A 16523-nucleotide genomic window follows, 5' to 3' on the forward strand; every position below is an offset into this window, starting at 1 on the left:
TTTGTTTTGTTTTGTTTTGTTTTCTTCTTCCTCTTGCTATGTGTAATTTATTTGTATTAGAATTACTTAGATTTACACAAACAATCATAGTCAGACATGCTTTCTGTTTGTTTACATATCCCATAACACCCTAGTCAGGTGGCAGTGTAGGGGATATTTTGTAAAATCCTAAAAAACAAATAAAATATAAACAAAAGGCTCCCAGGAGCCTGAATCGCTCACCTTCTTGAATTTTGCCTTTCAAAGGCAATAAATTAAACAAGAAGTTGTCCAACAATTTTCACTAAAGAAGTATAATTTTCAAGATATTGACTGAAAACTATTAAAAAAAAGTCATTTTTCCCCTTGCAAGGGCAATAACTCTTACAAGGAGTCTGAAGACTTTTGTAGTCTAATAATAAGGATCATTCCAGCTATTGAAAGAATTGGGATAAACCTAACGGTTTCAGAGATATATGTGAAAAACTGCTGTCAGACCTCTATGTTCTATTTTTAGTAATGGCAGCCATGTTTTTTCGACAAATCAAAAATCCCAACATCAGTTCTATGCAGAATACCCCAAGGAACATTCATACCAAATTTGGTTTCAATTAGTCAAGTAGTGTCAGAGGAGAAGATTTTGGAAAGAAATAACATTAAAAATGCAAAAATTGTTGAAAAAGGGCAATAACTCCAACATGGCTTAACTGATTAAAACCAAAATTTGACCAGAGATAGATCTCATCATGCTGAACACTTTTACCCCGTCAAAATTCAGCTAAACCTAACGGTTTAGGAGATATATGCAAAAAACTACTGTCTGACCCCTATCTTCTATTTTTAGTAATGACGGCCATGTTTTTTGACGAATCAAAAATCCCCACACCAGTTCTATGCAGGATAACCCAAGATACATTCATACCAAGTTTGGTTCTAATCAGTCAAGTAGTTTCAGAGGAAAAGAGTTTTGTATAATTGTTAACAACGACAACGACGGACGCCAAGTGATGGCAATAGCTCACATGGCCTTTGGGCAGGTGAGCTAAAAAAAAATGTTTGTAAGTTGCATTACCTGGGATGTTTCTTAAATGCCCAATTCCTTTTAAGGCAACTGGAGTAACACGCTTTGTAAACAAACACAATGTCATTGGAATCTTTGTTCGCAGGGATGATAACATATTTCTCATGTAGTGACGAAAGGCATAACGTGCCTCACAATCGTTGAATACGGACTTGGTTCTCCTACGGAAGTTATCTAATGCTACTTTAAGTAGCAGTAGATAATCTTTTTGAGAAAGATAAAGTTGATCAGGCTTATTAAGTTATTCAGCTTGCATTGTGTTTGATAAGTTTCAAAGAACTGATGGCATGACCATGTCAGATTATATCGTTCAATTTGAACATTATCACACAAAAGGTGAGAAGTATGACATAGCATTACCTGAGGCTATACTAGCTTTCAAGTTACTTGATAATGCAGGATTGAATCAAAACAACAGGCAATTAGCTTTAACTGCTTGTTCAGACCTAAAGTTTGATACAATGAAATCTGCTTTGAATCAGCCTTCATAAGTGAGTGGTTCTCACAGAGAGGTCAAAGTTTAAGAATGTTTCCTAGAAATCATTCTGATAGGTCTGGTAATCCAAACAAAATGAAAATGTATTCAACATTTAATGGTAGTGTCTAATGTTGTCGAATCTGAGATTCTAATTATCACTGGGTGAAAGATTATCCTCACAAGCAGGGAGATGTAAAGTTGACAGAAAATGAAAATGGATGTTTTCAAGAGACTGTTAATATTACATTGCTAACATCATCACAACAAGAATTAAAGCCAAAGACTGTATTTGTTGCTGAAACATACAATGCTACAATGCAGCAGTCATTCAAGTTTGGGGATGGACAAACAGTGTACTCATATCAGAAGGTGAAATTCCCTGCAAAAATTGGATCAGTGAAATGTTCCATTGAAACTGAAGTGGTTGTCTGTGAAATACATCTGCTTTTAAGCAAAGAATCTCTCAAAAGATCTCATACAGCTCTAGATTTGACCAATGACAAAGTCAAAATGTTTGGAAAACATATTGAAGTAAACCTCATTTGTCAATACCTCATTATCAACGAAGGAAAAGAGGGAAGTAGTATTGAAGCTTCATAAACAATTTGGTCATGCATCAGCTGATAGGTTAATTACACTCTTACAAAGTGCAGGTACAACTGGACCTGATATGAAGTCACTGAAAGAAGATTAAGATTTGAAATTAGTGCTTTAAAGTAGTCAATTCAGAATGAAGAAATTAAAAGCATTAACTGGGTAGATGGTAGTTTTCAGCTGACAAATGTGCTAACAAAACATAAGCTTCAGGAATGTCTCAAAACTGGTCTAATTCAGTAAAAAAATTCTTTGAGGAAAAGAATAAAGAATTAATATTGACTGTAGACTTATATGACAATAGAGTTATGATACAAGTTTCATAGTGATAGACACTAGTTGCATTATGATACTGACAACCATAAATTAGTCATAGAGACACAATTTGATAAAAGTGATAGTGACACTTTAATCTTAAACTTTCATAACATTTTAATTCTTTTATATGTCAGTGATAAAGACACTCTTTAGACAATCACCTCACAAAGAGAAAGGATTAGGATTGTTAACTTTTGTTTTGTTGTTTGCTTATGATTGTATATTTGCTTTCAGATCATTGTCACTTGGTGGGTTTAGTTTAGTGTTGTTAGTAAAAGATATACTGTTGTACTTGTGTTGTGAGTGGGTCCATTACCAGTTAGTTAACAGAAAGCACTCTAAAACTGGTTACCAGTTTTCTGCATTAGGCTTACTCAAAATGCAGAAAGTAAATAGGACAAAATATATTATGCAACTATATAAAAAACAGCAATGGTTTATTTGACACCCAGTCAAGGCTGTAACATCCATTTATGCAGCTGCCTCACCAAAAATTATGACAATTTTTTGTTTAACCTATCAAGTCTATCAAACAATAATTTGATTTCAGAAGTAACATGCTTTCTGATTGGATAAAAAAATTTGTCCATCATCTCATATAGACAAAATTTTGTAATGTGACTGTGATGTAATCAATCTTTTTCACTGATTTTTTGTTGGATTTTGATACTAATATTAAATTATAAGGAATAACTGGTGTATTTTTTAACCTTTTAAACTAATTAATTACAACTCAACACGTATCAATGCACTATAATACGATATGTACATCTTTTAAAAACAGAAAAATCTGTAGCTCCTGTTGAAGTAAGCTAATTTACTTGGGCTTGTGTTACATGTGACCACAGGGATTAAATCATTTGACATATTTATTGTTATAACCTGTTAATGCCCATAAGGTTTGCTAAGATGAACCAATATTTACATAATATTCTATCAGGGATCATGAACATCCATCTGTCATTAATAGACATTGAAAACTTCAGACTTTTTCTACGTCATATATTTTTGAATTATGATTATAAATGACAAATTATTAAACTCAGTCAGTCCTGGTACAGTTGAAGACAATATGTTATTATCCTGTTAAATTATAAGCCATTATAGTATGTCACTGCACAACACTAAGATTCTGTCTGAACAGTTGTTACTCTAATCAAAAAGTATGTGCTGTCACAATTCTTCATTATCAGTTGTCATTCATTTCACTTTTAATTTTTCAAATATAATTACAGACATTTTCCATTATGAGAGACATTTGAATGTGTCACACTTCATAGTAATGATGATTATTTAATAAATACATTTGTTATATCTCAGAGACTTACGGTTTTCTTAGGAGTATTTTAAGCATGTAATCTTCTCCATGATGTATAGTTAATGCCCGCAATCCACAGCTAATGGTTGATGCAATAAGATGCTGCATCATCCAAGTACAGCTATTATATCCGTATAATTCAATTACTAGAATGTTGTTCTAAGATCACATATTTCCAAAGATTTCCTTTAAATCCATATTCATTGTTTTATTTTTATACAATTATTCTTTTATACACATGTGAAGTCATCTCCTCTATTTTCCATTTCATACTTAAATTCTTAATGTTTCTTTTACTTGAGATGTTACAAGTAATTTAGTGTAATATAAACCACTAAATATATGTTATGTTGAAAGTAGGTGACAGGTGAGACATATTACTGTCTACCCAGGTAAAATACAGGTATATGAAATGCATATAAATGTGATTATTATCTCCTTCACATGATAAAATGTATCTAACTAATGTTAACATTTTATGTTTTTAACTTATAAAATTAAAATAGAAACCAGTGATCACTTCAATTAATGGATCCCACACAGAAAATTTTATTAATGCAATAAAAAACTAATAAATTACAGTGAAATAACATCCCTGTGTTAAATCAAATACAAATATTTCTTTGGTTGATGGAAACTTATACAGTGAAGGGGTGGATTCACTTATTTCATATCTATTATTTTGTGGAAACTTCAACTTATTATATTAAAATTTCATATTTGATTAGTTTAATCAGAAACCTTATGGAGGGGATTGATGGTCTGATCAAAACTTTATATTTATGGAAAATAAAATGACCATCTTACAAATTATATTTTAGAACAACAGTTTTACTAAGAGAAAAAATAATACCAAATGCCATTAGACAAAAAAGCAGAATATTTTGGCCAAATACAAAAAATATGGTAACAACCCAATCAAATGAAGGGTAATAACATAATTATTGAACTGATCAAATTTAGGTGGCAGTCAAAAGGAATAGTCTAAAAGTTAAGTCCTTATAGCAAATGGCATAATCAGGGCAACAACTGGAAAGTTGGAAAACCACTGCAATGGTCCTGACTTTGTACAGGCATTTCAAAATGGAAGGTGGGTTAAACCAGGTTTTATAGCCCATTAAACCCCCCCCCCCGCTTCCATGAAGATTCATTATTTCCGGTTTACTTCAACACAAATGGGCAGTATAAATTTGCCACCAGTCAAAATCAGTAAAACCGGTAGTCAAAACAGTACAGAAGATATGAACAATTCATAAGTGAAAATAAAAAGAACTCAATACAATAAGCATGACGTAAACCCTAGCCACAATTTTCAAAAAGTGTTGGCATGGAAGATGTGTCAAGTTCAAGTAAAAACTACAGAAAATTAATTTGAAAACATTTTGAAAATCCATCATCTATAATCTGTTTGTCAGAAACAAGATATGGATATAAAAAATAAATCTTGTTAAGGCAGTGTATGGTCCAAAAGCTTGTCTCTTAACATCTTAAGAATTCATAACAGTCGCCAATAGCTCTGTGTACCTTAACAACTAAGATATATAATCACTGGGCTAGCTGCAATATAACTGCACAAGAGTGGGGAATGTATAATTTTAAAATCAAAATCATCTCATTTGTCATATTTTTTTGTACCCAGATAACTACTGTCTTCAAATTTGAGATGAAGGCCATGTTTTTTGACAAATCAGAAATCTGAATATCCATTTCCTGCAAGATACCATAAGGAACATCTGTACACAATTCATATATTCACACAGTGCTTTCATCAGATAAGATTTTTGAAAAATTGTTAACAGAAGATGACAACAATAAATGAAAACACTATTGATTTTGGGGGAATTTCGTTTGCAATTTAGGTCACAGTTGTCAAAAAACTTTTTTTTTCTGTAAAAATCAAGTTTCAGGGTAACTCATAATTTTTACATCCAATTCAAATGGAACTTTGGGATATAGTTGCTTATCAGGTAAATGAAAACCGTTTTGATTTAAAATGTCTAAAGTATTTCTTTCTCTTAAATGGGGATGCAACTTGGCTTGTGCACCCTGGTGCATTTTTATTTTGGTACTTTAAATTTGGCACAACTCTATAAAAAATCAACAGACAAGAATAAAACTCTAACTAAATCTGTAACTCATCAATATCTCAAATAATAAATAAAAAAACCTAAATGACATAACATCTGTCAATGGACCAATATTATTTAAATCAGATATCCACACTTGCTTCTTATTTTCATTTGGATGTTAACTTGTCACACCTGACAAGTGTGCTTGGCAAGTAAACATCCAAATGAAAATAAGGAGCAAGTGTGGATATCTAATTTTAATTAGAATGTCATTTGACAAGAGTAAAACTGTATGTACCAGTCCATTTTGTGGCGGAGGCATAAAAAAAACTACTGTTTTGGTATGTATGTGAACAAGGGGAATGATTTATGAAATGAAAATTAGAAATTACTATTTTTTTTCTTTTCAAAATATTGTTCGATTGTTGATATTAATTCTGAAGATAAGATTTTGTTTTCTTTTAATTAACCCAACAGGCATATGGTTTGTTGTACATTTATGGACATAATTAAAAAAATTGCCAACTTTTCATTGTGTTAAAAGCCATAGAAATTCAAATGCTTTTACCCATGTGGTTGGGCAGAAAATTTGTTTCTTTTTAGCCCTTTGTTCCTAAAAGTTAAGGTCATAACACACAAGACCAATAATGGTGTGAATTATTTCACAGAACAATATCATATACTTTGATTCTACAGGAGTTAATGTGCGAAAACCACTTCTTCAAATAGTGCCAACATGGACTATTAAAGGAAGACAACACCACAGCCTTCTTTCACCTCAATTTTTTTTGTGTCCATATGGAATAGGGGTGGTTAGGTATTAGAACAAAATGAATGTCAACAATGTGCTAGAAAAAAAACCCACAAATTACAGCTACAATATAGCTGTAAGCTCCTTCAATGATAAATATGAAATCATATAGGAAACCTTTTGTTACCTTTATGAACATTTTACCTCTAAATTCTCAGTAAAGCAATATCTACATGTAGAGCTTTACTCTTCAAGCCACTGATGTCAATTAGATACAACAGTTAATGGTAGACTGTTACACCAATAGGCAACGGTAATACCCTCCTATGCAATGAAAATACAAACTTACAGCTTTCGCAAGATCATTCGCATCATTGCATCAGGACCAATTTGAGCCAGCATTAATAAAACATCCTGAAGTTCTTCTTCTGCTTCTTTTTTGTCATTTTGTGATGGTACAGTACCAAATCCTTGATCATCTTGTTGAAATCGATAAAATAAATATTTGTCTCTGAATTGATGCTCATGACAAACTGAAATAAAATTATTGAAATATTTTAACTAAAAAAGTAACTGCCAATCAAATTTAATATTGAGTTGTTGTTTTTGTTTTTTTTTTTTTATTTGAATAAGTCCAATACCAGTTTGTTAACCAAACATCAGTTGGTACATGATTGCTACACATAGCCATGTCCCCTGACAAACCTATTTATGCTGTCTATCAGTGTCAAACGTCATTGTTTTTGTTTCTTGATACAATATATAACTAAGAAGAAAGCCTGTTAGACATAGATCATTTTTCTTCTTGAAAGGGGGGGATTTCATGTTGATTTTTTCCACCTAAGGACAATATAATTATTTTTTTCAAAAGCAGTCAGAGTTAACAAAATTTATTTGAAAATGCATATTATTAGGTAATATGGAAAATATTGAAATTAAAGTTTTTTTTCTGTCCATGGCTGAGTAAAAGAAATAGTCTTTTGCTTAAATTTTGAATAATTTTATTTCTTTTTCAAAATAATCCAAGGGACTCTCATACCTTACAATTCATGCCAATAAACATACCAATAAACATGCCAACAATTCAGAAACAAAAAATAGCAACACACTTGATATTCTAGAGTTTGTTTTGTCAAAAAACACTCAAAAACAAATGCATTCCCCATTTTCTTTTTGTTTCTGAATACCTGGCACAGTCATGAACAATAAACAATATTTCATATGTGATTAAAATCACAGGTAGGGATCTTCATATGAGGAGAAGAAAAACTTAGGGATATCAAATTAGTGATTCCATGTCTATCATGAAAATCAAATACAGACAAAATCCACAGAAGAGGATAATTTTTTATTTATTTTGGTTGCAACAGCATGAAAATGCTGTCCACATCAGTTAGAACAAAACACTGCAAGATATCTATGAATGGCATCTACATAAAATGAAAGAACAAAACTTCTGTGAGGGATTAAACAGGTTATCATGTTTATTTTCAAGATTCCTTGTAATTTTGGATGGTTACATTGCATTCTGTCATATGTTTGAAGAACATTTTCAGTCGATCATGATTAATGATCATGGTGAGACATGGTGTGCTTTTTGTTTTGGTTTTTCTTACTTATTTTGTGTAAATAGTGTCAAGGACCTAATCCTGTTTTGTTATTCAGTGCTGGAGATATTCTAATACAAAAGATTTTAATAAATTAAAATGAGAAGTTCCACTGAACAGGTACCACTTCATATGTGTATGATCAAATTCAAGTCAAGAAGCTTAAAACTTCTTCAGTTACAACTCCATAATGGTGACATAAATAAATATAAGTCAAATGATTAATGAATACATAAGAATGGACCCATAATTCAACTCTCTTCATTCAGTCGTATAGATATATGAAAAGTGAAAATGGTGACCTATTCATGAATTCTTTTCTGATACTGAATGTCTTAAGCAAGTAATTTAATTTGTTTTCATATACCAAGTGTGTAGATTATTTCTCTATTTTGATTTCTTACCATAAGGTGAAAATTTTTTTTCGCCACATGATGCTTATCTATGCATAAGTTGTATGTTTGTGACCAACCCTCTTTTAAAATCTCTAATTTTTTTTTTATTACTGTAAGAAATACTTCAAATACAAAAAAATTTGTTTAGGTTTTGGAATGATATTGTGTGTATTATTGTGTCACTCAAATTGCTTGGAATTACACGTCACACCAATGTGTATGACTTAATTCTTTAAAATGCTTCACATGTTTTCATTTTAAACTCAAGCAGAAATACTGTGAGCAACTCACAAATACATATCCAACAGTAACTGTTGAATGTAGCCCCGTGCAGGTCCAGGTGTTAAAAGAATAGGCCTGCAGCAGCTCTAAGCTTGTCGTATAAGGCGACTAAATAGTGCTCAGAAACCTAGCCGGGGGCTAGGCGCTCTGCCCACAGAGCAACTGGGATGTGTGCCCCAGGTGGTGGAATGGGGTACCCATGGCGTGTTACATGCTGGGGTTGTCAGGCTATAAAACAGAAAACCTGACCGCAAACCATAGTGGTGCGCCGTGCTGGGAAAGATGCCACGTTAAAGAACCCTGCTGTGGTATTCGATAGGAGTAGGAACATTTGCGCTCCGCCACAGGAGGCTAAATTGCCCGACCTTACCCATCCCCCCTTTTTCCAGTGGCAATCAAAGTTTATCAACCCTATTGTCCTTGTGTTTCATTGTCTGAATATAGCTGAAATATTGCTGCTCGGACGTTAAACCCCAACAAACAAACTGTTGAATGTAAAAACCCGTTGAAATATTTCCCTGTGGACTCCTTTGACAGTTGTTCTTCATACTCATCAACATAAATGTTCAAAATTTCTATAAAATTTAATCAAAATTCCTTAATGTTAAGGAGCAGTTCAGCTTATGAGGATTTATTCTGTAGAACTTTTACATTAAAATATCTCCCAAAAGAGTCCTTTGACAACAACTATATCCCTTTATGCATAGGATACCCACTCTCCCATGAAATGTCAATAAAATCCATTCAGTGGTAAGATACAATAAATATGGACAGAACAACCAACAGACAGATGGTGTTTCTCCCGTAGTGGTACTAATTCAATATGGATCCTGAAAAATTCACAAAGGTCTTCTTGAAACCCTATTTGGCCTCAATTCAAGATTATTTTCAGAATACAATAGCATTAAAACCTATGATTTTTCAACACTTTATCCCCATATTCAGTTAAAATCATGACGCAAAAACATTATACATTTTTGTTACTCCAAAAGGAAAACTGGAACACCAAGATACAAATATGTAGTTCTTGGTTGGGATTCCTCATACTTTGTAAAAAATAATTCCAAATATACCGAAGAAGATATTTTCAAAATGTTGGATTTTTTTAACAACATATTTGTCCCGTGTGGAGCATGTGTTCTTCAACAAAAGTTTAGCATTCCAATGAGAACAAATTGTGCCTCTCTACTTCCTGACCTATTCCTTCAATTCTATGAAGCTGACTTTATAGCTGACTTGATCCAAAGGAAGGAACATTGTTTAGCTAGATCCTTTGATGTCAGTTTCTGCTATATAGATGATGTATTATCGTTCAACAATCCTAGTTTCGGGGACTTGAGACATTGCATCTACCCAAAGAACTTGAGATAAAGGATACCCATCCCCCACCAGCCAACTTCAAAAATTATTTGGGGTGTATAAAACTATTTCTCTGTGTCTTATTACCATTACATTTTTCATTTTTTCTGACAAACTGAGTCAATTTCTTCAGATCAATAACCATAAATCATCAAATTGAATAAAATGCTTTACAGGGCACAGCTCTGCACGGGATCAGTGTTTTTCCTTAATAGGTTGGGCAATTACTGACACACATTTCAAGCTTGTTACTTACAACTCCAAATTTTGATTGTGATAAAATATGTTGCACAGGATAATAATGTCACCAGAATCAAAGTGAATCCTTTTTGGTACCTTATTCATAAATATTTTTAGTCACACCCTCCATAATCAATCTCCCCGTGCAGGTCCGGGTGTTAAAAGAATTGGCCTGCAGCAGCACTAAGCTTGTCGTAAAAGGCGACTAAATAGTGCTCAGAACCCTAGCCGGGGGCTAGGGCGCTCTGCCGACAGAGCAACTGTTGTGTGCCCCAGGTGGTGGAATGGGGTACCCCTGGCGTGTTACATGCTGGGGTTGTCAGGCTATAATATGGAAAACCTGACCGCAAACCATAGTGGTGCACCGTGTTGGGAAAAAGGCCACGTTCCTTGCACGTTAAAGAACCCGGCTGTGGTATTCGATAGGAGTAGGAACCTTTGTGCTCCGCCACAGGAGGCTAAATTGCCCTACCTTACCCATCCCCCCTTTTTCCAGTGGCAATCAAAATTTGTCGACCTTATAATCCTTGTGACCCATCCTTTTTTTTTCTTCATTTCATGTTCATTTTATCATCCATTTCATGTTCATTGTCTGAATACAGCTGAAATATTGCTGTTCGGACGTTAAACCCCAACAAACAAACAAACAAATCCACAATCAATCCAAGTCTTTCTTTCTTTGGTGGTATGGCATGTTATGGTATGACTTTAAAGAGATCTATTTCCTAATAGTTAAGAATAAGTTATTATCCAGACATCATGAAAATGCTTGTTTTTTTGTCCCTTTTGGGTCCTTAATAAGTAACAACACCATTTTAAAATCATTTTAAAGAGATCCATTTAAGGAATGATTGTTATATTTTTTCAATCTATAAAGAAATAACCACAATCACATGGTGCACACTTGATAACCTGTGTTATTTAAAGTGTACACCAAGGGCATTGAGGTTATTTTAAATAGACAAAAAAATATAACAGTCATTCCTTATAATTTTAATTTTAAGATCAAAATTCAATGAGCAAATCATTAAAAGAGGTTGAAGACGTCATAGTCACATTACAAAATTTGGCCTATGAGATGATGGACAAATGCTTTATCCAATCAAAAAGCATGTTACTTCTGAAATTAAATTATTGACTTATAATCAAGTTATTTTCAAAAATCATGAAAATGCTTGTTTCTGGCCCCATTTACTTCATAATTCCTACTACTTCTATAATAATTGACAAGTAACTCACCACAAATAACCATTTTGTCCTCAGTAGGTCAATAACTTTAGGTAATAAAGTCATTAAGGCTAACCAGTCCTTCATTCAAAAACTGGTAACTGACAGATAACTTACTTTGCACAATCATTTTTTCCTCAAAAGGTGAATAATACTTAGCAAGTAAATTTAACTCACTGTAAAAAAATCAGACCAGTCTCTACTGACATATTTACTTTTTTTAATGTAACTCACCATGGACAATTAGTCCTTCCTCTAACAAAGACTGCCAAATTCCAACAGCCTGGTTCCTTGAATATACTAATGTACTCTGTTGTAGCAACCAGTCAACCATCTCAGTGCCAACCATACATCTACGATATGTCCGTAAATGGTATTTTCTGTCACGAATCATATGTGAAGCTCTGGACATTATAATAACTCTCAAAATGTTTGATGCTCTGAATAATTTTTGAGATGGCATCTGGATGAAATTAAAAAGAATTCCATAAAAATTTAATTTGATCAACAAGAGTCTCCCAGGAGCCTGAATTGCTCACCTGGTTGAATTTTGCCTTTCAAAGGCAATAAATTTAACAAGAAATTGTCTAATAATTTTGACTCAAGATGTATTTGGTAGGACTTATCATAAGGATCATTTCAACATTTAAAAGTTTCTTTTAATCTATTATTGTTTTCAAGATACTGACTGAAAACTGTAAAAAAAAAAGTCATTTTTCCCCTTTCAAGGACAACAACTCTTACAAGGAGTCATCCGACAACTTTTATCCCTGAAGAGTTTTGTAGTTCTAATAAAGTTGCAAAAAACTACTGCCTGACCCTTATGTTCTATTTTTAGTAACGGTGGCCATGTTTTTTGACAGATCAAAAATCCCCATACCAGTTCTATGCAAGGTACACCAAGGAACATTCATACCAAGTTTGGTTCCAATTGATCAAATAATGTCAGAGGAGAAGATTTTTAGAAAGAAATAACATTACAAATAGCAAAAATCATTGAAAAGGGCAATAACTCCAACATGGCTAAATGGATTAAAACCAAAATTTATACAGAGATAGATCTCATCATGCTGAACACTTTCACCCAGTCAGAGTTTAGCTTAACTTAACGGTTATGGAGGTATATATGAAAAGCTACGGTTTGATCCCTCTGTTCTATTTTTAGTAACCGCAGCCATGTTTTTTGATGAATCAAAAATTCCCACATTAGATCTATGCATGATACACCAAGAAACATTCATATCAAGTTTGGTTCTAATTAGTCAAGTCGTTTCAGAGGAGAAGAGTTTTGTATAATTGTTAACGACGACGAGGGATGACAATGATGGATGGTGATGACAGACAACGATGACGGACAACGATGACGATGGATGACAAGTGAGCTAAAACTGACATTATATTTTTACATATTCAAACAATTCTAACCCTTATGAACATGATGAACAGTACAAACTAGAAAACTGTGAGCAAACTCACAAAAAATACACCCTTCACCGACTCTCCCCATCCCATTATTTACTTGAACTTAAAACATATAACATCCTTTATTTCCCCTAGCAGGTATATATTACAGTTTTCATGACGTGTTAGCAGAAATAGGTTAAATTCCTCTGGTACAATGTGTATCTGATTTATGATAAGACAGACTTCATAATATTTACATTTATATACCTTTAAAACTTAAAAAAAAAAACAAGCATTCTGAGAGTATTGCAAAACAATACATAGTCCCCTATCAACTGTTTAGGTCTCACTAACCACTTCTAAAGTTTCCATTACTTTACATGTTAAAAAAGTAATTTTCAAAGTCTCACTATGAATTCCCAGGACAAATGACATCTTAAAGTTGCATACCGTTGTGAAGCTTGGAAAATATGGCTTCCAAAATCATTATGCTAATGGTACGATGATAGTAGAAATTCTTCACAAAATTTACTTGAATAAATAATACTGAAAATCTACATTTTTACCTGTTCTGCTAACTGACAGCATGGAGGCAAATTACTCACACATGTAAACAATATTCATACACTTTTGTAGTTAATTACATATATGATTTTAAAGTACACATTCTCAGCTTCATTTTGACTACTTTTAATCATAATACACACAAATAATGCACTTACAATGCATATGTCTAGGTTCAGTGTGTTTTTGGTACTACATAGGGGGGTGGCCATTTGACCCGGAAGTGGTTAGTGAGACCTTATATCACTGACAAAAATACTACCCTGGGTCATCAAGTATAAATGACAAACTGAAGAAAATCACCTTGATTTTGAACAGAAAAAGGGATATGGACAAGATAATATTAACAGGTTTTCTTCAGAAAAAATCATGTAATTCTGAAATTTTGGTATAGCGCGTAAAACTGAAAGAAACTGGAAGAAATCTGCAAAGCAGAATGAAACATAAACTTGACAAAAATCAGCTCAGTATCGGCAAGCATTTAGAAAAAAAAGTGTGGAAAACTTTTTAAAATGTTGGTAAATACAAGGGCCATAACTCAAGACAAAAATCAGCAAAGTGGAACAAAACGTATACTTGATCTATAACTCATCAGGGTAGACTCACATACCAAAAATCAGCTAAAAGTCTGCAAGCATGTAGCAAAAAGTGCAGAAAAATTAAATTTAGGTAGTGGAACAACATGTAAACCTGATCTGTAACTAATCAAGGTTGACTCACATACCAAAAATCAGCTCAATATCTGAAAGCGTTCAGAGAAAAAGTGCAGAGAACTTCAATTTTTTTCGGGACTGACAGACAGGCAGATGGACAGATGGAGTGCAAATCTAAAGTCCCCTTCAGCTAAAGCCAGAAGGGGACTTCTAAGAAGGATTTAGGTAAAATCAACCTCACTGATCACATAGCTGCTAACTCAATCAAGGAAAAATATCTATTTACATGTATATGCTACAAGTAATCTTAGATATTCCAAAGTAAAACTTAAAACACTTTAACAGCAATACTAACTAAACTGATTGGAGCAGCTGAACATCCATGTTTGATCTTCATGTTACCACCACTACTCTTTCTTGACCTTGAAATTTGTGGTGACAACTGAAATTGATGCTGGTGTGAACCTACAGTAATACAATATTCCACATAAAAACAACATTTGTAAGGACAATTTATGTTCTTCATATTTTATGATTCTCAAGAATTTCAGTAAAAACTAGTTATTGGTTAACAAGATTGGTCGACATTTTTAGATTCACTACAAAAATCATGCACTCGTCTCCTGTTGGATATCTAATTTTGTTTGTTCAGCACTTTACCATAGAATAACCAGTTGGTAACAAGTCCAATCAGCACTTGGTCAAATTGGCACAAGTACTTCTGATTAATTCAGTTAAATCAGGACCCAATCAAACTAACAGTTTGAATTTTTATTCTCTTAAAAATATGTACATGTTTTAATTACAAAAATTTACTGCACTCAACCTCATAAAATATTTGGAAATTGAGTTGAACCTCATGGTGTATCAAATGTTAAAATGTGTCCAAATACATGTATTTTTGATTTCTTATATTATGTGTACTAGTCGAAGATTTAAAATATAATTATGAATCTGAAAAGTAGGAGGCGCATTATGGCATTAAGTGATAAAGAATTTATCACCAGGTGGTAGTCTCATGGTGGTATGCTCACCTGGAGTGTGGGTTTGATCCCTGGCCAAGTCATACCAAAGACTAAAATTGGTAGTCAAAATCTTCCAACATGAGGGAAACTAGAGGCATTCAAGAGCAAGAAATGCTCACCAGGAAAAATTAGAAATCTCATTGCCATACTATTTGATAAGATAGAACAAACATTTTTGAATTATTCAAAGGCCTATCCTAACAAAGCTCAAGAATTTTGTAGGCCTTATCATAAGGATCACATCAAAAGAAATATTTTCTATCTACTATCATAGATTTAAAAATATCAGCTGAAACCTGTAAAAAAAACATCATTTTTCCAATTTCAAGTGCAATAACTCTCATAAAGGAGTCATCCTACAACTTCAACCAAATGGACACTATTTTAGGCCTTTATATCAGTTGAAAGTCTCTTGCAGTATCTGTTTGGGTTTAAAGATAGCTTAACACTGCAAAAACTAGAAAAAACTGTGAGCCGAGACCTTCACTTCCTTTTTAAATAAAATGGACCTTTCTTGTATTAAAATCTAAAAAGAAGGGTGCACAGTATGTGAATGTTTCATTAAATTACAAATACAGATAAGCATAATGCAGACAGTAGCAGGATCAAAACCCTAGAACTGATCAAAATATCAAATAGGAAGTGCATAATATGAGTATGTAAAATTCTATGATTTTTTATTAAATTTCATTAAGTAGTTAGAAGGAGTTAATGGATAAGCGCCAGTGTGGTGGGTACACATGTGTCCCCACATTTGTAAATGATGGAAATGTCTATGTTGTGTATGTTAAACCTCTAAATTGATATGGATCAAGATTTCAAAAATAAGATACACAATGGGACTATGCCATAAAGATTCTGTAAAAATTTCATAAAATCTATTCAGTTGTGTAGGAGGAGTAACAGATAAGAGATTATAACTCCTTTGCATGATGGATGGAAGTAAGGACCATAGGATGGACACCAGTGGTGGATTCAGAGGGGGGTGCAGGGGATTGATACCCCCTAATAATTGGAATGTTTGTCATTTTCATGGCCAAAAAAATGGAAAATGATGTCCAAGAACAAAAAAGTCTCTATAGAAGAGAACATTTTTTTCTAACATCAGTGAAGAGGTGTGAAAAATTAACAGAAATTAGAAAATAAATTCTTAAATGAATCCCTATCTAAGATCTGGCT

General features: G+C 33.1%; 1 protein-coding gene across 5 annotated transcripts in view; it reads right to left on the reverse strand.

Annotated features, from left to right (window-relative positions):
- Nucleotides 1-16523, reverse strand: part of LOC148626291 (rap guanine nucleotide exchange factor 4-like) — a 124771-nt gene that overhangs the window by 65248 nt on the left and 43000 nt on the right. For all 5 annotated transcript variants that reach the window (XM_088570174.1, XM_088570175.1, XM_088570176.1 and 2 more), the window contains 3 exons: nt 14675-14784; nt 11933-12161; nt 6938-7121 (listed from right to left, as the gene is read on the reverse strand). In XM_088570174.1, the coding sequence (XP_088426300.1) occupies nt 6938-7121; nt 11933-12161; nt 14675-14784 (523 nt within the window). The remainder of the gene's footprint in view (nt 1-6937; nt 7122-11932; nt 12162-14674; nt 14785-16523) is intronic.

Source organism: Perna viridis, chromosome 2, assembly GCF_037379345.1.
Source record: "Perna viridis isolate PV_CMFRI_1.1 ecotype Kerala chromosome 2, ASM3737934v1, whole genome shotgun sequence".
NCBI lineage: Eukaryota > Metazoa > Mollusca > Bivalvia > Mytilida > Mytilidae > Perna > Perna viridis.